Below are 24,511 nucleotides of genomic sequence, written 5' to 3' on the forward strand. Positions count from 1 at the left end.
CATCCATTCTGTTGCAAATGATAGAAGTTCCTTCTTTTTTACAACAGCATAGTCTTCCATTGTGTAGATGTATCAGTTTTTTTAATCCACTCATCTGTTGATAGGCACTTAGGCTGTTTCCAAATCTTAGCTATTGTAAATTGTGCTGCTATGAATATAGGAGTGCATATGTCCTTTCTGAATGGTGTTTCTGTTTTGGGGGGATATATTCCTTGAAGGTGAATTACTGAGTCAAATGGGAGATCCATTTTTAATTTTTTGAGGAATTTCCATACTGTTTTCCATAGTGACCATACTAGTCTGCATTCCCATGAGGGTTGGTTCCCTTTTCTCCGCATCCTTGCCCACACTTGTCATTTGTTAATTTGTTGATGATAGCCACTGTAACAGGTTTGAAGTGATACCTCATTGTCATTTTGATTTGCATCTCTCAGATGATTAATGACTTTGAGCATGTTTTCATATGTCTTTTGTCCTTTTGTATGTCCTCTTTCGGAAAGTGTCTATTTAGGCCCTTTGCCCATTTTTTGATTGGGTTGTTTATCTTCTGGTGGTCCTTTCTACCCTCTTTCCTTATTTGTGAAATAGGAATCCATTCCATGTGTCTTTCAGAGGCTGTGAGGATCAGCAAGGCAGCAAGTGCACAGTGCCCAGCCCTGGCCTAGGGCTTAGTAGGTTCTTGTGGTTTGCTCAACCCCTACTCATCAGGATGGCCAATCCCCTGAGTTGTCATGCCACAGCCGCAGGCTCCTCAGTTCCCCCCAGGGGGAACAGGGTGGAGAGTAAGAAGACATTCACTCCTCCTCGTTCAAAAACTGGAATGTCAGGGTCTGACAGGTGGTGGGGCTCACTCTCTCCATCCGGGCCATATAGAGTTATAGTCACCTGAAATCCAGAGACCAGACTGGCCAGCTTCACATGGTAACCAAGCCCCACTGACAGTATTTCACTGGAAATGTAAAAAACAAACAAACACTAGGAAAACCAGCAAGCATGACCCTTTCATCCTCTCTTCTCCTCCCATGTTGGACCTGCCTGGTTATTTTTTAGTTGTATGAAGATTTGGGTTGATACTGTCTGTATTCATGTCCGGTGGCCTTTTTAAACTTCCCATATACTTATTTGTAAGGGCTGTAGAGCAGGAGCTGGTTCCCCCCCCTAACAGTTATATTCCCAGTGTCTCCCAGAGGGCCTGGCATTGAGACATGAATGAATGAGTGCCCCCTATGTTGAAAATAACCAGGCCTTGCTGCATACCTACCAAGTAGGAATATTTAGGGATAGGGCCCAGGAATCTGTGTTTTCCTAAAGCTATCCAGGTGATGCTGATGGGCATGGCTAATTTTCTGTGCTAGGGGAAGTCAGACTAAAACTGTATCAGACTGAAATGCGACTGCAGCTCTCCACGAAGAGAAATGGCCTGTGCATCACAGGTTTTACTTCCTGTTAAGGACTCTTCAGTGTCAAACGGAAATGAGATGGTTATTTCATGAGATGGATAAAATTGAATCCTACTTTTTGTTTTGAATCCTACATTAATTGAACAGATAGTTATTGAGCACTTACTCTGTTTTAGACAGCTGGTTGAAGACCTAAGACACAGCAATAAATAAAAATAAAACAATTTTTAAAAAATAAAAATAAATAATAAGGTTAAAAAATAAAAAGTAAACAGATAAATGCCCTACACTAATGAAGCCTAGTGTCAATTTTGGTAAAATAAGGACAGACTAAAAATGCCAGTGGTTCTCAACCTGTGTTCCTTGGAGCCCTCAGTTTTGGTAAAGGAACCTTGGAGGCTGCTGCAAGGGATAATGTATCTGATGAGGGATATGGTGTAGGGAGGACAGACTTAACTAAAGATGCTGAGTCATCACAGAGACAACCTGCTGTATGCCCCATAGCTAAATGTTCAAGGATTCCAGAGAATCCATAAATAAGTGAAATAGTTTCTTTACTACCTTCAGTCAGCCTGTTCAAGGACCTCAAGGCTCAGTTTGACCTCTTAGCTAGATGCCAGCTAATCAGTTTACCTAAAAAATATAATTTAAGACTCATTGTTTTCAAATGGTGGGCATTTTTTCTCTTAACTTTCTCCCCTCTCTCTTATAAATTCTCTTTTCCCTGTATTCATTGATCATTTTATTGACTGTTCTTCATATGTGAGCAAATTTGCATGCAGATAACCAACTAACTGAGTTATTCCTTGATAGGGATAAGAGAGATGACCAGTGGCACTATGCTAGACTCTAACTCTCCATTAACCAACTCCTTTTTCTTTTTAAATATTAGGACTTGGGGTGATATTTTATTTGACAAAAAGTTTTCTATAAAAAACAAAAAGCAAGAGATAAAAAAAAAACAGCAACAAGAAACATACACTCTACAGCGCCAAATCCACTCTGCTAAAATAACCCAAAAATGGACTGGCAAGCACTTCGCTGAGCGGCACATGCTGATTGACTGAGCCACCTTGAATAGTCAGGTACCTTTGAGGAAGTAGCTGCCCCTCTCCGATGTCCAGTGTAGACTGTCACCAGGTAGTGGTACTGGGCAAAGGGATCATTGTCCTCCAGCACTGTGACCTTCACCTGGACAGAAGGATTAAGTCAGGAGGGCTCTGCTCAGTGGGTTTTTCCACTTCACGGCAGCCAACAGAGACAATTAGAGGGAGGAAGCAAAATGATGTATGCTATTTACTTACTCCATCAGGTGAGAACAGGGAAAAACAAACACTTTTAAAAGAAAAAGTACAAAATGCATTTGTTATTAAGTATGACCCAAAGTAGTCAGGAAATGAACTTGGTATTATTAAGCGGAGAATGTTTAATCTGGTGAGTGATACAAACTCTGTTTATATATAATTTGTTGTAGCACTTGATAACCATATTGTGCCTTTGAAGGATTTTAAAAGGAATGAATGTTAAGGTGGTTAAGCAAAAAATAAAAAATATTTTCAAAAGCTGTGATGAGTTGCTCAGATCTGTCAAGGGAGGGCATGTTGCCCCAGTTGCTGAGGTGCTGTTGTCAGGGATACAAGAACCACCTCTGTTGAGGTCATGCATCTCCTGGGGAGGCCAGCATCCAATGGCAAGTTGATGAGGTGCCCAGGTGTGATCAAGACTTGGGCATCTCAACCCAATTCTGGAGAGCTCTGGAGTTCTCTCTGGGTCAGCAGTGCAGTCAGTGGGCTGAATTTCAGCTCAGCTTCTCCCTCTACTCATCCTCTCTCCTTCCCTGCCTTCCCATGGGCTGATCCTGGGCATTGCTTGATAAACACCCTGCATGCTAAACTCCATCTCAGACTCTGCCTTGTGGGAATCAACCTACAGCTAAGCACTTAAAGTATTAATATTTAATCCTTTGAATGAATCAAAGACAGCAGTATAAACGCTGCAGCTATTTATCTTAAGTGCCATATCATCTTAACATCCAAGAGGTGTTGCTATGTGGGGAGAGGGCAGAGAATGGAAATGTTTCAGAGCTTTGCACCTGCATACTAGTGTTCATTTATGTGCTCACTCACTCACAGGTATTTCTTGGAGGCTCACTATGTGTCAGACATGGAGCATATACTGGAAAAATAATCAGAACTTTGTTGTAATTTGTTGCACAATTTGTTGTTTGATCTTGTTTCTATCCTCAGACCTGATTTATTATCCGAGTTCAAGGTTTGGATTCTGCCTCCCGGGAGGGTAGCTCTTGACCAGTTAATTGTGCTCTCTGATCTTTGGTTGCCTCCTCTGTAAGATGATAGAGGTATTGTGCAGTAAAGGGTGAACTCAGCAAGTTTGGGTTGTCCAAACCCTGCACATTTCAAAGAAAGGACTGGCTTTTGTCCAGATCCTGAAGAATAATCTATAACTCCCCAGAAGATCCAGTATTATAAGTGTGTCTTTCAATACCTGGGGTCATGGGCCACAGCAGGTAGTCTATGCTAACAATGTGATTTACGGTGCGGGCTTTTAGCCATGCTGTATCAATTTGACCCTGGGCAGGGTCAGACTGTTGGAGACGATGTAAGGAAAGTCAGTCATGTGCGCACTCCATACCTATGTGACTGACCCCCAATTAAACCCTAGACACCAAAGTTTAGGTGAGCTTTTCTTGATGGCAATACTTTGCACATATTGTCACACATCATTGTCCTGTACAATTCCATTGGGAGAGGGCAACTGGAAGCTCTCGCCTGATCTCCCATGGACCCTTCCCTTTACTGGTTTTAATCTGTATCCTTTCACTGTGATAAACCATAATCATGAGTATAACAGCTTTTCTGAGGTTCTGTGAGTCCTACTAGCAAATCATTGAATCTGAGGGTGGTCTTGGGGACCCTCAAGACAGTACCTTCTTCTTAGGGCTATTGTGAGTATTAAATGGGGTAATGCCTAGCATATAGTAAATCCTTAATAAATGATCAGTATCATAATCCTTGTGATAATTTTATGAAAAAGAACATTTTTACAGATAAAGAGGCCGGGGACTGGCTTGCCTGAGATGATTACAGGAGCCATGGCCTAGATTTGCATCTAGCCTCTTGGCTTCCCATCTGGGCTCCATTCTCTGGAGCTCCTGCAAGGGCTCACACCTCTTCTCCCTCCCATTCCCCAGGACCATACAATCTCACCTTGGCCTGATCCTGAGCATCCTTCCTCCTTGCCCAGATCACCACCAATACATAGGCCACGATGAGACAGTCCACGGTAGTCACAACCACAGGATTGTCCTCAAAGGTGGCAAAGAGCTCTCTGGTATGGCAGACATCAATAGCATTGGGCATCACCAAGAATGTGCTTCCAAAGAAGGTAAGATGGTTGCAGAGGTAGTGTGTCTGGAAGGGAGTGGTTCGTGGCCCCACCTGCAACCACAAAGAGGCCCTGGTGGCAATGCGAGTACATCCCTGAATGGCTCGAGCCCAAGGGAGAGCGATGAGAAGTGGACACTGTCCTGGGGAAGGGGCTGGGGAGCCTGTTGGGAGACCAGGTCAGGATTCTGTTTGGGTTTTTAAAATTTTAATTAAAAAATAATTTTAAAATGAGGAGAGTCTTACCTTTAACTAATATCTTTGCATCCATCCCTATCAATGGGCAACTGTCCACCTTGTCGATCTGCTTTGCCTTTTTTAGATAAGTATTGCAGGGCAAGCTAAAGTCCCCCCTGTCCCTCACCCTCCACAAACAACCATTATCACACTTGGGTGTGCATCATTCCAGTCCATTCTCTCACCTGATGCTCATTCATTGTACAGATATTTGTCAAATGCTAAATCTAGGCCAGGCAATGGGCTAGGTGCTGAGAGGACATCCAAGATGACCAATGCATCTCAGTTTGCTAGGGATTTTCCTGCTTTTCAAACTGAACGTCTTAAGTTGGTCATCTTACACTGAGCAGCAAAGGAAGACCAAGACTGGGGGAACCGTGCTAGGAAAAGGGGAGGGCAAATATTTCATTCTAAGCTGGTGTCTCAGCACAGGAAAGTATTCCCTAAACTTGACCCCCCTCCTGAGCTATAGGCACCTGGAGCCCTTGTCCTGGGCTTCTCCTTAGAAGGGTCCCACTCTAGCTGTCCTTGGGCTGTGCCCCTCTACACAGGACGAGGCATTGGGGCTGAGGAGACACTCCCACCACAGCACATACCACCCAGCTAGGACTAGGAAAAGGCCTTGGGTGACCCTGAGAATGAGTCCTACCTAAATTTTGCTCTCCTGGTGCCTCACTTGACTTATCCTACCCTTTCACTTTTAAACTGAGGCTTGTGGACCTGGAGCCTCAGAATTCCCTGCTTCTAGGACCCACATTGACCTATTCCTCAGGATCATCAGCTTGAGTGGGCGGGGCATGTGGATGGAGCTTGGCACGCTGTCCCGTGTGGTATGGGACAATGAGGTTGGGGACAGGGAGACAGGAATGGGCGAGGGCAGGGACCTTAGCTATGCTCTTAATGTATACCCTGCACTTAGAAGCAGGCCTTCCCTAAAGCCCTTGGCCTCTTTGAATTCTCCCCCCTGGGCCGTTTGGTGGGCAAAGAGGATTTAATTCAACCCCACAACCCAGAACCACCTTTTCATTTCAGGGTCCACCACAAGGTGAAGGTAGGAGGAAGCAGAAAACACTGGCATGCGGAAAGTACTCTGCTTAATGCCTGGTAAGGAAGAATCTGCCATATCCCAAACATGTTCCCTTTCCCTTAAATGAGCCACCCAGCAAAGGCATGGCACCAACTGTTCATTGATGGATTTCACATGGGTCTTAGTCCCTTGTGTGCTCTGTTGTTTTTCTCACTGTTTCCCAATTCTGGCCAGTGCATTTGGCATACAGCTGTGGGGCTTGTGGGAACACTTGGCACACCTGGAACGGGTGGGGCTAGTTTCAAAGAAACCCAAGCAGTTGCCAGTAACAAGACCATCTCAGTGCTGAGAGCCCTGGGACCAGATCTGATTTATGTCTAAGATCTTTGCCGTTCTGGGTTTTCATAAGACTCCCGGGGAAAGGAAGGAAAAGCCGCTTTCTCAACCTTTTCCAGCATGAGGACCTCGTTGAAAATTTGAAATTAATCTGTGCATCCTCTTGCAACAGTAGTTGTGCCTTTAGTATGGCTCTCAGACCCCTTGCAATATTTCTACCTTTACCCCGTGATAAGGTCTGTAGTCCATAGATTTGGAACCTCCTTTAGCTATGTAGAGGATTCATTGGTGGTTTTCCATGCAAACTTGATGATCGCATTTACTTATTTATGGTCCTCAATGACCTATATATATCTGTATCTGTATTTACATCTATCTATAATTAGCAGCAAGTGCACAATATTGGGTACTTTTGGTCTGTGACACACCTTCACATATGACCTTTGTACATCCACATTCATGTATGTATGCGTCTCTGTGTGTGTGTATTGATTTCAGAGAGGAAGGGAATGATCGCATTTACTTATTTATGGTCCTCAATGACCTATATATATCTGTATCTGTATTTACATCTATCTATAATTAGCAGCAAGTGCACAATATTGGGTACTTTTGGTCTGTGACACACCTTCACATATGACCTTTGTACATCCACATTCATGTATGTATGCGTCTCTGTGTGTGTGTATTGATTTCAGAGAGGAAGGGAGAAAGAGAGGCGTATGCGTTAGTAAATATATATACGTATTTTATTGATTTCAGAGAGGAAGGGAGAAAGAGAGAGATAAAAACATTAACGATGAGAGAGAATCATTCGTCGGCTGCCTCCTACACGCTCACACTAGGGATCAAACCTGAAACCCAGGCATGTGCTCTTGACCAGAATCGAACCTGGGACCCTTCAGTCGGCAGGCTGGTTTGGCTCTGAGCCAAACCAGCTAGGGCAGTAAGTATATATTTTTAATATATTTTTAATAACATAATAAGCACCCAAGAACCCACAACTCAAAAGCTATGAACTGCCCAATAACTTACTTTTGGCGAAGTGGTCCTTTCCAAACCTGTTCTCATGCTTCTCCCCACCCAACCACCATTGTATATTTTTAATAACATAATAAGCACCCAAAAACCCACAACTCAAAAGCTAGGAACTGCCCAATAACTTACTTTTAGCGAAGTGGTCCTTTCCAAGCCTGTTCTCATGCTTCTCCCCACCCAACCACCATGCTGAATCCCATGTTCATTGTCTCCTTGATTTCTATTTTATGTACAGTTTTCTCTTCTCTATGTTCAGATTGGCTAACATAGCCATCTCTTTAATCTATGGAGCACTCACTGTGTGCCAGACACCACACTTAAGTACTTTATACCCCTAATCTCATCTAGGTTCCTGCCTCCAATTACAAGTATCTTTGTGCTCATTTCCAAATGGGAAAACTCAAAGGGGCGGGGTGACTCGTCCCAGGTCACCTTGCTAGAACTGATGAAGTGGGATTGGACCCAAGTCTGTCTAGTGGTGGAGCCCTTGCTGCCAGCCCCTACACATTCTGAGCCTCGGGCATCTGAGGGCAGCCTGTAGTGGGCACTCTGTGCCAGCAACATGGGGATCAAACAGCCCCTGGGAGCAAGGACTCTAGGAGGTCACAACACAACCAGTGTATTGTTTATAAGGAACAGAGGCCTGTGTTGCAAGTGGGGGAACCTGCTGTGCCTCGGACATCTCAGTGTCCTCTCATCTCTTCCTGGTGCTCTGGGAGCTCCCCATGTGTGGCAGCTGGAAGCCAGGGCAGGAGTTGACATGGCAGCAGAAACAGACCTGGAAGGAGCTTGCTCTGAGTCCCCTTCTGTGACTCTGTTGCAACCTGACTTCTTACACTACTTGTAACCGGTGTAATTTGACATGGCATGTGACATCAGTTTCTTGTCTGTGTCCTCTGCTAAACTGAAAGCTCACTGGTTTTTCTCACCATTATATCCCCACCAGTTGGCCAGGCACATGGTAGCTATTTGTAGAATAAATGAAATAAGGCATTTATGGTCTCTAGGTGGAGACAGATGTGTGATAAATTTGAGCTAGAAATGGAGGCTGCTATTCTTGGGGAGGCTATGAAGTGCTGTGGAAATCCAACAGAGGGAGACTCCAGATATCTGAGAAGCCCCTTGAAGAAAGTGGCAGTGGAGTGGGAGATTGAAGGGTGAATAGGTATGATAGGTAAGAAGGGCATTCCAGGGAAGAGAACAGCATATACAATAGCATAGAAGCGGGGTGGGGGATGCTGATACCACAGCAATGGCTTCTGATGGCATCAAAGCCAATAGCTGCTACCAGCACATTTGCCTCCTAGGGAGCAGAGCTGAACTGACACGAGACAGGGATTTAATTTCAGTTAATAGCGCCACATGCCATCCCAGGGGCTCAGTGAGACTGGGCGGGGCTCCGGAGAAACAGTGCCTCATATCACTAAGGCTTATTCTCTGGAGGCAGACAGACCTGAGTTTGAGTCCCAGCTCTTCTACCTACTAGGTGAGAGATTCAGGGCTACAACTACAAGTATCTTTGTGCTCATTTCCAGATGGGAAAGCTCAAAGAGGCGGGGTGACTCATCCCAGGTCTCCTTGAGCCTTTGTTGAATTTCCTGAGCCTTTGTTTTACCATCTGTAGAATGTGAATACCAACTACCTTAGAGGATTATTGTGAAGATTTGATGAGATAATACAAGAAAGCATGGAACACAGCACCATGGCATAGAGGACTCCTTGGACATGACACTCTGGCCTCTCTCCGCAACCGGGTCAGCAGGGCTTCCCAGCCATTTGTCCATTTGTTCAGTGGTCATTTGTTCCTAACAGTGAGCAAAGCACATTGTTCCTGTCTCATGTGACTCCCAGTGCACTGAGGGTACAGACATTGTTCAGTGATCTGAGTGGATGTGAACTACTATTCTGCTTAGTCCATGGAGGAGATGGGCCTCTGTGCTCTGAGTGTTCACAGTAGGAAATCTGAGCTAACCAGGGCATTGAGAAGTTCCTGGAGGAAGTGACATTTCAGGTGGAATGTGATGGAGGAGTTAACCTCACTGAATGGGGTCTGGGGGCACATTCTGAGACACATGTGCAAAGACCCCAAGGAGGAGCTGATGGCATACCAGAGGCACTAAAATAGGACCCTAAAGGAGCAGGACACACCCCACCAAGCTGTTCTGTCTTCTTCACTTCCTCCTCTTACCTGGCACCCAGAATTGTCCCCAGTTTCCTGGATCTCATCCCCAAACACACAATGGGAAAGGAAGGTGGTGATGCCAACTGTGAGGTCTCTGCCAGGGGTCTGCTCCAGATCAGACTCGGGGATCACAGTCAGATAGTAGACACCTTCTCCAAAGTGCAGGACCTCTGGGCTCAGTTTCCATGTGGACAGCCCATCTGCAGGAAATGGGGCTTAAGGTCAGCCTGAAGCCTTATGGAGACTTGGCTAACATCATAGAAAAGGGGGACTGAGATAATTTGCCAGGAAAGCTGACCCTGATGGTCTCCCCAATGTGCTAGCAGTACCCTCTCCTCCTGAAATCAGGAGCTTAAATGAGGCACTCCCAGTTAGTGTGCAGAGCATGGCTGCCAAGTCAAACAGACGAGGGTTCAAATTCTGACTCTGTCCTTCTTGAATGTGTGACTTTGGACCAGTTGCTTAACCTCTCTGCTCTTATCTGGAAAGTTCCCATTCCTGAGGGTTATGAGGATTGCAATGAGGTCAGTTCTGTGAGTGCTTATCAGGGCATATAGTAAGTACTCACCTAATATAGCAAGTGTTTTGTTTTTCTTTTTCTTTTTTCCCTTTGGCTTCTGATGCTCAAGTTTTGAGCTTCTCACACTCCCAGGAAGCAGCTTGAGAAACTGGTCTGATGATGTGACTACCTGGAGAAGTCACTAGTGGAAAGTGAGCTTTGGCGTCATAGCTGGTCTTGTTGGGGTGGTAGCCATACCTAGGCTGAGTGTGAGTGGGATGTCAGGTCTCCAGTGCAGCTGGGTCCCCAGAGCTGTACCCCTGAAGTCAAATTCACCTGCAGAGCTTCAGAACTGGTCAGATTCAACACGGTTGGCTCACTGTGTCCTTCTGAAAACCGAGGCAGCAGGATCTGTCATCAGAAACAACCAAATCAGGGGTGAGCCAGGGTGGGAATGCCAGTGAACATCAGGGCTGCTGGGCAGAGCTGGGCAGGGTGAGCACTGGGGGAACTATAATCCACTCTGTGCTTTGCTTGTTCGATTAGTTTCCTAGAGCTGCTATAACAAATGACCACAAACCTGGTGGCTTAAGACAACACAAATTCGTTATCTTCTAGTTCTGGAGGCCAGAAGTCCAAAATCCATTTCATAGAGCGAACGTTGGCGGGGCTGGTTCCTTCCAGAGGCTCTCTGGGAGAACCCACTTATTTGCCTTTTCCCACTTCTGCAGGCTTCCTACAACCCTTGACTCATAGCTCCTTCCTCCCATCACCTGCCTTCTTGCTTCTGTAATCAAATTGCCTTTTCTTTTTCTGTAGTCATCTCCCCCTCTGCCTCCCTTTTATAAGGACCTGTGATAACATTGGGCCCATCCAGATAATCCAGGATCATCTTAAGATCTTCAACTTAAGTCACATCTGCAAAAGTCCCTTTCACTATGTTAGGTGACATATTCACAGGCTCAGGGATGAGAACATGGACATCTTGGGGTCTTTATTCAGCTTGCCATGGCCATGAAGCTCTGCACCCCAGCTCAGGGTTGCGGCTGCACAGAAAGAGCAGAGACATTTTGTAATTTGCACGAAGGTGCCCTGTGAACTAGTGGTAGTGTTGGTGAAAGTGTTGATCAAGTTAGGAGCACAGGCAGAGAGGCAGAGAGGTTTGCCCTATATCAGCTCTAGGACCTCCAACCAATCAACAAACCACTCTGAACCTCAATTTCTTGTCATCAATAGAACATGTGACCTCCTGGTTCATGGGTCAACACTCAACCACTGAGCCACACTGGCCGGGCAAGGTAAGGATCACTTTTAATGATTATCCTCTTTAATATATTTTTTTCCATAGCCAAACAACTTTTAGTCCCAACCAAGTTGAAAAAGGCAGAAGTACCACCTGACTTCTGACAGCACACCGAATGTCTACCTTGATATTCTCCAACAGATTCTTCATGGTATGAGCTGTCCACTAGAGCTGGTCAGAGAGAGGCCCCCAACAGTTCCGCTGACATCAAAGTGATTTTGGGCTGGGAAAGGGCTTTTTGGGAAACTCATCATCTGGAACCAAGAACAAGGAGTGTTGGCCCAGAACCCCAAAGGCTGTAAGGTGACAAGGTCCCTATGGAAATTATGAGGTATCTTAAGATGGGATGGACAAGGGGCCCTCACTCTTAGGGGTAAATGGGCTCCCTGCCTTTAGCTGCTGCTGTTTTTCCTAGTGTGTGTCTACCCTTTAGCGCTATAGACTCAGAAAGCTGGGCATAGGCAACCCAACCAGATTGGCTATAGCTGAGCAGTTACTAGGCTGTACAATAGTTTCTTCTAGCAAAGCTAACACGTCTCTGAGAGAAAGAAGTTTGTTTGCTTTCAATGGGGCTCAAGGAGCAAAGAGTCAGGTACACGCTAATTTGGAAATGGAAAAGAGCCCTGGTTTGCCATTTCCTAGTTATGGAATGAAGTTAGAAGAGCTTCATTTCCAATGACAAATTGAAACAAGGCTGCTGGAAAATTCCAGAACATAGTGGAAAAAGTTGGATTTGGGGGTCAGAAGGCCTGGGTCTGAATCCCAGCTCTCCCACTTTGCTCGTGGCCTTGGGCAAGTCATTGAATCTCATCTGTAAAATGGGTATCATAATACTGAGTAATTGACAGGACTGTGATCAAGCAACATAACTGAGCAGATGTTGTGAAAGTGCTTTACAAACTCTAAAGGGCTGTTCCCAAGCAGGTTATTACTGTTGTTACCCGTATGTCCATGGGCTCCTGACAGTCCTGCATGAAGCCAAGGGAGGAGGCAGCAGGCAGGGTGAAGGTCGCAGAGTTGGCAGCGGCAATGTGCACAGAGGAGTCTTGCCAGCTCCGGGGCTGAATTCTGGCCTTAAGGTGAGAGCAGAGGTGCCAGGAGAGAGGAGAGAGCCTGTGTCAGAGGAAGAGCTGAGGCCTGCGTTACCATCAGAATAGGCTGCTCTGTTTCAATCCCCTTATATGGTTCTGCATGTTTGTGTCAGTAGCAGCAGCATAAAAGGCAGCCAATACCCCTGCACTAGGTTGGAGCTCCATGAGGACAGGGCTTTAGCCAGCTTCATTTACTGCTGTACCCCCAGTGCCTAAAGCAGTCTGGAACATGCTGGTGGTCAATACATATTTTATTGAGTGGATAAGTGAGCTGTGATGTGGACATTTCTTGAGGCTTATCTTCCCTATCCACTTGACTTCTGATGTTATGGGCTCCCAGCCCCATCTTTATAACCTTTGACCTTGTGTGTGACCAGGATACTGCTTCGGGAAACTGTTCTGGGATCCAAGAGGGCAACCCAACACCGGGACCATCTCTCAGTGAGAAGTCCTTCCCACTTCTAGGTCCTGTCACTTCTCCCACTTCCAAGGCTGGTCTCCTGGGCTCTGCCTGCCACAGGGTCTTGGGATGTGGGTGTGGAATGAGCCAGGTCAGGGGACGGGCTTTCTTGGGGACCTGCAGTGCAGTTGGTTACCTATTGGTGTACACGAAAATGGAGGGGGTGGCCAGTGTGGCTGGAAGGCCCGTGGGCAGTCTCCCCAGCAGGAGGGCGTCCTGGCTTCACAACTTTGAGCAGCTGAGGCACTGTGGCCGCCTGGAAAAGAACGCAGGAGTATCTAGAAAGGAGAGAGAGGAAAGAAGGAGGAAAGGGAGGAGAGAGAGAGGACAAAGAGAAGAGAGAGTAGAAAGAGAAGAGAGAGGAGAGAGAAAGGAGAGAGACCTGTCTCCATATGCCACCTTTGGTTACTGTCATGAGGCCAGTGTGGGACCTTCAGCAGGGACTGAGAGGGTGGAGGAGTGAGGCAGAGACCATGATGAGACGCCATTAATTGAGGGAACAAAGGGTAAGCACTTATAAAGCTTCTAACACTTGACTTATCTGAACCCTTTTCATCTTTAGACAACTAACTCTGTGCGGGAGGTGCGTGTTAAGCAACAGAGGCAGGATTTGAAGTCAGTCTGTCTCCTTCCAGAGTCTGCTCTTGGCCCGCTACACCATGTACCTTGGTTGCAGGCACATCCCCATTAGGAGATGTACAGGAGGCAGCTGATCGATGTTTCTCTCCCATCGATGTTTCTAACTCTCTATCTCTCTCCCTTCCTCTCTGTAAAAAATCAATAAAATATATTTAAAAAATATATAAAACTCATTCCTTGGCCTAGACTTAATTCAGAAAGTTTGGGGTAAACCCAGGGGTGTGCATTCTATATTAGTACCTCAGGTTATCCCAGTGTGGGTGGTCTATGAGCCACTTTGAGAAATACTGAGTCAAAGGAATCCATTCAGAAAATGAATTCTCACCCTCAGTATTTATCTTTTTGAGAATCTACATTGCCCTGCGCACTGGGCTTGTTTTAAGTAAAAAGTGCTGAATTGTCCTGGCAAGACATGCAGGCTGCACAACCCCAGGATGATCTGCTTGCACCGCTGGTGTTGTCTCATGTACCGTGCATCATACAATTAGGAGGCAGGTGATTTTAGCACACCTACTTTACATGTGTGGAAACTGAGGCACAGAGAGGTTAAATCCCTTGTTTAAAGCCTCCAAGCTAGAAAGTGGTGGTCGGTGGGATTCACACCAGAGCCTGATGTTCCATATTTCAGGCTTCTGGGTTTTTCTTGGCTCCTTTTCTGCAACAGACCGAATCCAAGACAAGAGACTGAGGGAGGCCTTCCCACCTGTGACTTGGATGCGGCTGGCCTGGCCCCAGGCCTGCAGCAGGGAACTGTTGAGCAGTAGCGTGGATGTGTTGCTCTGGAGGAGGATTAGAGATCTTGGCCAAAATCCTCAGAGTCTACAGGCTGCTGGGAGGGGCTGGATCTGAAAGAGAGCAGTCCAGAGCCCCTGAGTTTACAGTCAGGCCACTAGACCTCAGCAGGGCCCTGGTTTTTAACCCTGGGAGGCCTTTCAGATTTATTCTGATGGATGAGTAGCAGGCACTGCGTGCTTCCTGAGGTCAGCCTGGATGTGTAGTCTCCAACCTGGTCAGGGTAATGTCCTAGGTCAGGTTCCCTAGAAGCACAGCCTCAGATGAGGATTCACCTGCAGATGGTTTATCGAGGGAGGGCCCTTAGGGAAAACCAGTAGGGGAGAGAAGAAAGCAGAATAGGGTGGAGAATGAAACTAGGCAAAAAAGTGGTCTCAGGGAGTGTCCAGCCTCAGCCTGATCCCACAGGGAGCTCTGGAGCACATAAGCTACACAGTTACTGGCCACAGGGCTGGGGCACCAACAGCATCTGCAGTAGTGTTTCCCCATTGTTTTTGCTCACAGGCATCCATTCTTTCTCTGACCAATGCCCTGGTTTTCCTTTGGGGAATGTACCCTACAGACCAGCAAACCAGATTGGGGAGCTTATATATGAGTTGTTTCAGTAACATCCTCCTAAGTAGGGGGATGGAATGTGAACCAACATGTCTTAATTTGAATCCTGGGCTTTCTCTATAATACCGGCTCCCTTGAGCCAGTGGGAATTAGTTTGGCACTTGCTGTATGTTCAATCCATTCCCAGGTCCTTTCAGTTATAACTTACTTTGGCACTTGCTGTATGTTCAATCTGAAAGAGCGAGGTTTACGCCCTCCACCTTGCCCCCGGGTAAGAGCTACGCCCTCCACCTTGCCCCAGGGTAAGTAAGGGCTATGCCCTCCATCTTACCTTGGCCATGTGCTCAGCAAGGCTTCTTCCTGGAAGCCAAGCCACTGCTGGCCACACCCAGAACTTCTTTGAACTGGCCAATGACAATCAAGAGAAGTCGCCATAGATATGACCACATCCTGTGTGACAAGACACCGACTTGCGCCTGGCCAATCGGCAGGGCCCACAGTCTTTCTCCTCCCCTTACCCCAACCCCCTATAAAGCCTCTCTCCACACAGAGTTCTCTCTCTCTGCCACTTGCTGCTGTGCCAGTAAGGGGGGGGCAGGGGAGCCAAACCTAGGTTTGAAATAAATGACTCTTTGCTTTTTCATCGGACTCGCTGGCTCCCTGGTGGGCCCTTGGGAATCTTGAAATCTGGGCACAACACAATCCATTCCCAGGTCCTTTCAGTTATAACTTGAAAGCAGCTCTTTAGATCTCCCCACTCCTGTCTTCATGTCTATCCTAGGACGAATGTGCCAGATATTCTCCGTTTACCCTGCAGCCCACTGTCCATCAACTCCAGGGCTCTGTGTACTAGAAGACTGATCCCTGTAGACTGCATCACCTGGGCTCCTGCACCCTCTGGCTTCCTGTTGGGCTTAGCCAATAGGAAGCACTGGCTGGTGTTTGGGGGTGAGAGGACATAGGCTGAGGTATTTATTTACTTACAAATTCCCCTGGTGGGCTGCAGCTGGCAGAGGCTGTGTTCCTCCAGCCAAGACCATAGCTCATGTTGGGGGGCACCTCTCGCAAGCTGCAGATCCTCGAGGTTTCTAGTAACGCCACCCCCACCCCCTTACTTCTGCATTCGTAAGAGGGAGTAAAGATTATGTAGTTTAAGTGTGATTGTTTGTAGTTAAAGTGATTAACTACCTGCCTGGCACTTAGTTAAGGAGTTTCATCCCCTCCCTGACTTCAGGGAAAAATTCCTACCTGGGGAAACAACCTTTCTAGGAGAGGCATCCCATCCCTGACTTCAGGGAAAAATTCCTACCTGGGGAAACAACCCTTTACCCGCCTGGCACTTAGTTAAGGAGTTTCATCGCCTCCCTGACTTCAGGGAAAAATCCCTACCTGGGGAAACAACCTTTCTTGGAGAGGTGACCTTGGTTAAAACACACAGCGCTAAGGGGAGCAAACATATTAAGAACAGTATGCTATATACGCCAGGTCCCTTGAAACATATGCTGTGCAGATGTTTCTTTCCTGCAGCGACTGTGTCAAGCAGCAAGGATGGACCGGCTTCCGGCAGAGGTTGGTTCTCAGTAAATGGTGCCTGAATGATGAATGAATTCATCACTGCAGGAGTTCGCTCTCTCAGCCCCACCTGACTAGAGGCTTGAGTTTCAGGGGGGCGGACACATAAAAGCACTGCTCCTCCTGCTTCTCCAGCTCCTGGTCTCTCCAGATGGCCAGGTGCAGGGTGACTGCAGAATGGGTGGTGGCAGGCAGGACGGCGGGACCACCAGCTCCCTCTGGTCTGTGCAAAGCAGCTGCCTCTCAACACAGTCGTTCCACTGAGCCCAGCAATGGCCTGAGAAACAGAGATGGGCAAACACTGTCCATCCAGGAACTCTGAACTTCACACATGTGGCTACCTTCTGGTTTGGGGTTTTTAGAAGAAAAGGGTCATAGATAAGAAAATCAGCTTCAAATTGAGATTTTGATATATTTTTTAAAATTTCACTTGCAGGTTGCAGGAATGGTACTGCAGAACGATACTTCTGGGAAAATGACCTGTGCTTCACCCAGACTCTGAGCAAACCTGCAGAATATGTTGCCTTGTTTTGTGCCAGTAACTTGCGCTGGTGAGCAGGCTGGCATATAATGAGAGGTGCCCGCCTGGGAGAATGTCCAGGTCAGCTTTTTGTCACTGGTGTATTTCTCACTCCACATGAAGTAATTGTCCACAGCTGTATGTCACTGTGGGGTGCACTGGGGACTTGGGGAGCTGTCCCTCCATCTGGGAGGCTGCAATGTCATTTTCTGCTTTATGAAATCAGCTCAGTAAATCTCTGTATTCTTTGCACTTCACATTTGTTTATTGATGTTTATCCCCTGCCCCAAATATGATAGTCATTCCGAAGACATGTCCAGTGGTCAGGTCATCAGCTCAATTACCTAAACTCTGCATGGTATCCTTTGTTAATTTAGATAACAAGAACTAATACTCAAAAGGACATTCTGACCACTTAATAATTAATGTCAAAAGCCTTAAAATTTTAGCCCTTGCCAGTTGCTCAGTGGTTAAAGCCTCGGCCCTCGGACTGAAGGGTCACAGGTTCAATTCTGGCCAAGGGCATGTAACTTAGGTGGCAACCAATCGATGTGTCTCTCTCACATAGATGTTTTTCTCTCTCTGACTCTCCCCCTCCCTTCCACTCTCTCTAAAAATCAATGGAAAAAATATCCTCAGGTGAGGATTAACAACACCAACCAAAAAAATAACAACCTTCAAATTTCATGATTTTGACCCAGTTATTGCATTTCTAGAAATGTATTTATGAAAGTAGCCACTGATACAAACTAAGATTCAGCTATAAAGATGTTCATTACAGTGTTTGTAAAGGCAAATAATTTGAAAATGGCCAAAATGTCCAAAAAGAAGGCAATCGTGAATAAATGATCATGCATCAATTGACAGTCCATTATGAAACTACTATGAATATCAAGATGGAGACAAAGGTACTGTGACATTGAAGTATGTAGGATATATTGTTCAATTAAAAAGGGTAGCAGCCCTGACCGGTTTGGCTCAGTGGATAGAGCGTCGGCCTGCGGACTGAAAGGGCCCAGGTTCGATTCCGGTCAAGGGCATGTACCTTGGTTGCGGGCACATCCCCAGTAGGGAGTGTACAGGAGGCAGCTGAGCGATGTTTCTCTCTCATCGATGTTTCCAACTCTCTATCCCTCTCCCTTCCTCCCTATAAAAAATCAATAAAAATATATTAAAAAAAAAGAAACAGCTTAAAAAAAAGGGTAGCAAATGAAATATGTACAGTATGAATGACATTCATTTTCTTTCTAAAAAATATGTATGTAGCTAGAATATATCCTTATGAAAAGGACAACCATTTCTTTTGTTGTTGTTGTAGCTTTTAAAAATTATTTATTTTTAGAGAAAGGAAGGGAGGAAAGAAAGAGAGGGAGAGAAAAAAAACACATCAATTTGTTTTTCACTCATTTATGTATTCACTGATTGATTCTTGTATGTGCCCTGACCAGGATTAAACCTGCAACTAGCATATTGGATGGTGCTCTAACCAAGGGAGATACCCAGCCAGGACCAGGACAACCATTTCTTAAAAATAAGCACTATTGTTAAAATTTTGGTTTGCCAGAAAATGCTTCATCACTTTCTTCTTCTAAGGCAGTGGTTCTCAACCTTCTGGCCCTTCAAATACAGTTCCTCATGTTGTGACCCAACCATAAAATTATTTTCGTTGCTAATTCATAACTGTAATGTTGCTACAGTGATGAATCGTAATGTAAATATCTGACATGCAGGATGGTCTTAGGCAACCCCTGTGAAAGGGTCGTTCGACCGCCAAAGGGGTCGCGACCCACAGGTTGAGAACCTCTGTTCTAAGGCATGGAGGTGAAAGGAAGGACCCACCAAAGAGGGAGGAGCATTTTGCCACTGGCATTGTTTGTAGTGATAATACAAAAGCAGACGGACTTTCAGGTTTGTTATAGTTCTTAAATTCTCTACAGATAAATGCATCTCCTTGTTGCCTGCCTCTAGGACCAACCCCACCTTGGTTTTTCACTGTTACCTCTTATTTCCATTGGAATTTGCAGACTCTGGAATATACAGTGTACACAAAATGTCAGGCATGAGTATGCCGGTGTGAAGGTTAAGAAAAAGAACAGCAAAGCTAACCTCTATCCATCACTTTGTGGTGAAATAGGACAGCTCCAGAGCTCTAACGCCACCTGCCACATGACCAGTGGAAGTGTAAATCCTTGTCACTATCCAGCCAGCACAGAGTCACTGTCGTGAAATGATCCACATACTGACCAGGTTCCACATATACCTCCACATCCCCTTTATCTCTCTGCAGAAATAGTAGCTGGTTTGTAAGACACTTCTCCACAGTTAGCATCCCACTCTCTACCTCAGAGCAATCGTGCCAAGGTGTGGAATGGAGACAGAACTTGTCTGATCTGCCTGGTTCCCCTTGGGATGGTCACTGGGTAAGTAACTTCAGTTGGAATGTGGGCTCAGTGCTAAAGGTCCACCATGTGTTCAACTGCATTATCAGAACCTGCTCTAGCCAGGCCCCGTGCTTGATGCCTAGACAAACAGGAATATAGACCAGGCCTCTGTCCTTCCATTTAGTAGGGAAGACAGACAAGGAAACGATTAAAACACAGAGTACTCACTGCTGCAGAAGAGGGGGCCCAGGAGATTAAGAGAATGTATGAGAGGGGGGCATTAAGTTAAGAATGTAGGCCTTGGGGCAGCCAGATCTCAGGCTGAATCATTGGCCCTGAGACCTCTTAGCTTCTGTCCCTCTGAGGGTTTGATAACATCTGATTCCCGGGATTGCTGTGGATCAAATGAGAGACACTAGTGATGCGTTTCCTCTTGTGTCTAGTACAGAGGAGGGCACCGAGCTGTTGCCTCTACAAAGCAGACAGCTGGCATCAGGGCAAGCTTCCCCAGAGGACTGGACCCTAAAGAGAACTGTTGTGAGGAGGAGTGAAGGTGAGCTGGCAACAATGGAGAGCATGTGGATTCTAAGAAGAGGGATCAGCCAGCATACAGTGTGTTCCTGGAGTCAGTTCTGGAAGGACCTGTTAAACAGCTTATGCTCATAGGGCTTGACCTGGAATAACATGAGGCTACAGCAGAATTCAACACCAGTGGTCTCCCATGGCCTGATAATAAAACCCAAAACCTCTTGCCTTGGCACCTTAGACCCCATGTGATCTGATGTCTGTCCATCTCTGTGTTATCTTCTACATCCTCTCCCTCCTCCACACAGGCCTCAGAGCCCTCTAATCCATGCACCCAGAAAACTCTTGTTCTACTTTCCAGTAGTTTCCCCCTTAAATGTCACCTCTTACAACTCCTTATCTGGGGTGGGAACGTCCAGGGAGAGGTCAATGGAGGAAAGGAGACATATGGAATACTTTAAACAATAAAGAATTTTAAAAAAGGTCCTTATCTAATCACATTTGCTAGATCACCCTCTGTTAGTTGCTTTCATTGCACCCTATTGGTTCTAGTTAGACATATCAAAATTCCTAGTTATATGCTAATTTGTTTGTTAATCTCACCCAGTAAGGTTCATGAAGGCAGGATCATGTCTTTTTATTCACCATTGTATCTCCAGCCCCTAATACTAAGCCTTGAACATTGTAGATGCAAAGTAAGTCTTTGTTATTGAATAAATGCATGCATGAGCAATGTCAACAGCAAGGAGTCAAAGACTTAGTCTTGCTATAAAAACCATCACATTGCCCATGAATGCACTTTTATCATGGAATTGGGACCAAGCAGTAGTACTTTAATTATAATAGCTAATGAGAAAAGAGAGGCAGATCTCATCTCAAAGTGTTAACTGAAGATGAAATATCAAAGCCCTGTAAGAAGCAAGCCTATTTTCTAATATACATATTAAAAGAAATAAATTTGCCTCTGAGCACTGCCTTGGTTGCATCCCACAAATTTGGGTAGGTTGTATGGTCATTATCACTCAAAAATATATTTAAATTTTCCTTGTGTTTTTTTTATTTTACCCATTAATATTTTTTTAGAAGTGTGATGTTTAATTTCCAAGATGGCTAAAAGATATGTACATATCCTAGATATCTTACTATTGATTTATAACACAAATAGCATGCTTTGTTTAATTTTAATCGATCTGGGTCTCTCTTCAAGCAGAAGAAATATCAGTGATTCCTAGTGTTCTGAAAAACCAGAACCCCAAAAAAACCAAAAAACAACCCCCCACCCCCCCCAAAAAAACCAGAGTGCTTGGACATCTTTTTCTTGTGAGGTTAAGTGTTTTTATAAATACTCACATTCTTTTCCTTAGCATTTGTTCCAGATAATTCTTGGAGACTGGAAGGAGCTGTGAACACAGTTGGAACAGGTGTCAGACTTTGGTGGTATTGATAAAGTTGCCAAAGGACAAAGTCACAAGGTATGCTGAAGATCTTGGGGAATCTGCCTGTCTTTGGAAATGGTTTAGGGAACATTCAGGTCATAGGGGAATGATCAAAAGCAAACCATTATGTTTACCAGTGAGCTAAAGACACCTCTCTGGTAGTAAAGAAAGACGCATGTGGGAGGATGTGACCAGCTGAAGGAGAGGTGGCACCCAGCCCTGGAGCAGAGGGGCGCAGCCCGCAGCCTGGGGCCTTGAGAGCCCAGAGAAGCTCTTACAGAGATAGTTGCAAATATGTGGTGGGCCCTGAGACCAAGGCCAGCCAGGACTGGGCCAACCTCTCCAAGTGAGAGCCTTCCTGTCCTACCTGTTCCCTTGCCTTCCTCCTCGCCCCCTTCATCACTGGAGTCATCCAAGTCTGTTTTTCTTGTGGGGAGAAGACTGCTTTCCTTCTAAGACAGAGGTGGGAACCTTTTTTACTGCCATTGGATATTTATAACATTATTTGTGGGCCATACAAAATTATCAACTTAAAAATTAGCCTGCTGCCCCAGCTGGTTTGATTCACTGGATAGAGTGACGGCTCATGAATTGAAAGGCCCCAAGTTTGATTCCAGTCAAAGGCACATACCTGGGTTCCAGGCTTGATCCCCAGCCGCAGTCGGGGCAGATGCAGGAGGCAACTAATCAATGTGTTTCTCTCACATAGATGTTTTTCTCTCTCTGTTTATCTCCCTCCCTTCCACTATCTCTAAGAATCAATGGAAAAATATCCTCAGATGAGGATTAACAACAACAAAATTAGCCTGCTATCTTTGGTCAAACATTTAATTAACTACCCCTAATGCCTTGGCAGGGCCAGACCAAATGGTTTTGTGGACCTTATATGGCCAGCGGGCTGGGTGTTCCCCACCCCTGATCTAAGAGTAAGCCATAAAGTCACAGGGCATGCTTAAAATTTATCTGTTATCCCCTGAGTAACTTTTATAGGAGACAAAAATTAATTTGCATTTGAATTATAGTCTATTTATTATGTATAGTTTCCATCATCATTTCATTTTGGCTTCTTCCTGTTCCAAACTGGACTTTTGTTATCTGGCAAAGTTCCTATGTTTTTCTTCTTGAATCTATTGTCTTTTCTGTCATCTCTTTTGCCAAATCCCTTACTGACAGCATGGTAGGCCTACACCTGCATAATATTACCCTCTATTTTGCACACCTCTGAGACTGAGGGCAGAGGATGCTGTAGACAGGGTCCTAGGTGAGCTGGAGACTCTGGGCCCTCATCACATTCCTGCCTGCTAACCTGACTGCCCTCAAGGACCCTGTTCTTTTATATTAAATGCAAATGTATGTGTGATCTCCTCCCCTGGCTGGTGCCAGCCAGTCTGTCTGCCAGCCAGTCAGTTGCCCTGTCGCTATTCCAGTAAGAATTATGACACTTCTTCTCTTGTCCCTCTCTCTTCTCTTCTCATGCTTCAGTGTTTACGTCTCTTGCCCCTAAGGGCATGGGCTGCAGTTTCCCAACACACTATTTTCTAGAAATGATGGAAGAAATTGGAATACTCCTGCTCTCCCCCAATGGTTCTCAGTGAGGGTGATTTTGTTCCCCAAGGGACAGTTGGCTTTGTCTGGAGATGTTTTTGGTTGCCAAGACTTGGGAGACTGGTGCTACTGGCATCTAAGGAATAGAAGCCAGAGATGCTACTAAACATCCTATAATGCACAGAACAGCCTCCACAGCCAAGAATGATCCAGTCCCCAATGCCTGAAGTGCCAAAGTTGAGAACTCCTGTCACAATACGCTCATGAGGACAGATAATATCTGTCTTTGTCTGGTTTTGTGACTCAGGTTGGATGCTCTTAACCATGCTTGTGTCCAGGACACCCTGGAAATTGGCTGGCAGGAGCCTGGATTCAAAGTTAGGAAGGGAAGAGGAAGGAGATTTAGAAGGGAGCTACCAATCCCAAGTACCTTCAAGAGGACCTGCCACATGGTAAATCCCAGATGGCCGCCCAAGGCTCTCTTCCTCATGGGAGAAGGATGCATTGAGTCCTGCTGCCTCAAAGGTCAACTCTTCTCGGATGCCATGAGCCACTGAGATGTTGACCAGTGGATCCTGTCCAAGCTCCAAGTGGTCAGAAGCCCAGGAGGCCTGCGGCCCTGGCAGAGGTTTCATGAAGTGGACCGTGATGGTTGTGGAGGGTGCAGAGGTGGTGTTGTTGCTGGTGGCTCGGGTCTCCAGGTGGTGCATCCCTGGACCCACGCCCTGCTGGGCTGTTCTGTCCAGGGTGAGGTTGTAGGGGAGCAGGGCAGTGTGTGATGGATTCAGCCAGGGTTGTGTTATCTGATAGCACAGTGTAAGTCACCTCCATTTCTAGGTGGGGCAAGAAACATTTAGGAATGTGATAACAACCATGTAGTTGATTATACTGAGATAATTCAAACTCAAGCTCTGAAGTGAAATTCTGGGAATCGACATGGATATGGATATAGCTATAAAGACATAAGTACGGATATACCCTGCCCCTGAATATTAACAGTGATTATCTCTGAGTATTGGATTCATGAAGTTTTGGGTCCTCTCTGCTCATTTATATATTCTAATTTATTTATACTATGCATGTGTTACCTAAAAACTTAAAGGTTTGTAATAAAAGTATTAGATTACTTGTTGCCATATTTTTGTAGGGAGGAAGGCTAAAAAGGGAAGGCTAAGGGTGTCATTTTTGTATATGCATGAGGATTAACCTCAAGTCTTGTTTCAGGCAGGAGCAGGTGAAGCATTTCCTTCTGTTCCTACAGCTAACTGCCAGAAACCCTGTCCACAGGAGAACTCAGCCTGTTGACATCGCGATGGTGCTCCCTTACAGGTTGGGGCTGGTTATCCTTACTGAATGCTAAATATTGTGGTTGACTCTTAAAATATGATATCAACCAACAAATTAGGATTCTTTCCGAAAGTAATTAGGCTACTGTGTTTCTTGTTTGAGTGATGATGATGATAATGATAAAGATGATGATGATGATGATGATGATGACGACGATGACGACGATGATGATGAAGTAAGCCCCCGAGAACAGGAATCCTGACTTTCAGGTTTACTGCTGTC

General features: G+C 45.7%; 1 protein-coding gene across 1 annotated transcript in view; it reads right to left on the bottom strand.

The window, feature by feature from the left end:
• The window catches only part of PKD1L2 (polycystin 1 like 2), a 59,770-nt gene that overhangs the window by 14,901 nt on the left and 20,358 nt on the right, over nucleotides 1-24,511 (bottom strand). The window contains 20 exon segments of the mRNA XM_006754474.2: nucleotides 709-761; nucleotides 763-885; nucleotides 2,490-2,591; nucleotides 4,628-4,858; nucleotides 9,631-9,824; nucleotides 10,314-10,382; nucleotides 10,385-10,441; nucleotides 10,444-10,534; nucleotides 11,550-11,575; nucleotides 11,578-11,680; nucleotides 12,368-12,494; nucleotides 13,114-13,197; nucleotides 13,199-13,255; nucleotides 16,606-16,714; nucleotides 16,717-16,812; nucleotides 19,219-19,336; nucleotides 21,312-21,361; nucleotides 22,617-22,624; nucleotides 23,360-23,713; nucleotides 23,715-23,775. Coding sequence (XP_006754537.2) covers nucleotides 709-761; nucleotides 763-885; nucleotides 2,490-2,591; nucleotides 4,628-4,858; nucleotides 9,631-9,824; nucleotides 10,314-10,382; nucleotides 10,385-10,441; nucleotides 10,444-10,534; nucleotides 11,550-11,575; nucleotides 11,578-11,680; nucleotides 12,368-12,494; nucleotides 13,114-13,197; nucleotides 13,199-13,255; nucleotides 16,606-16,714; nucleotides 16,717-16,812; nucleotides 19,219-19,336; nucleotides 21,312-21,361; nucleotides 22,617-22,624; nucleotides 23,360-23,713; nucleotides 23,715-23,775 — 2,113 coding nt within the window.

Source organism: Myotis davidii, unplaced genomic scaffold (assembly GCF_000327345.1).
Source record: "Myotis davidii unplaced genomic scaffold, ASM32734v1 scaffold391, whole genome shotgun sequence".
NCBI classification, from domain to species: domain Eukaryota; kingdom Metazoa; phylum Chordata; class Mammalia; order Chiroptera; family Vespertilionidae; genus Myotis; species Myotis davidii.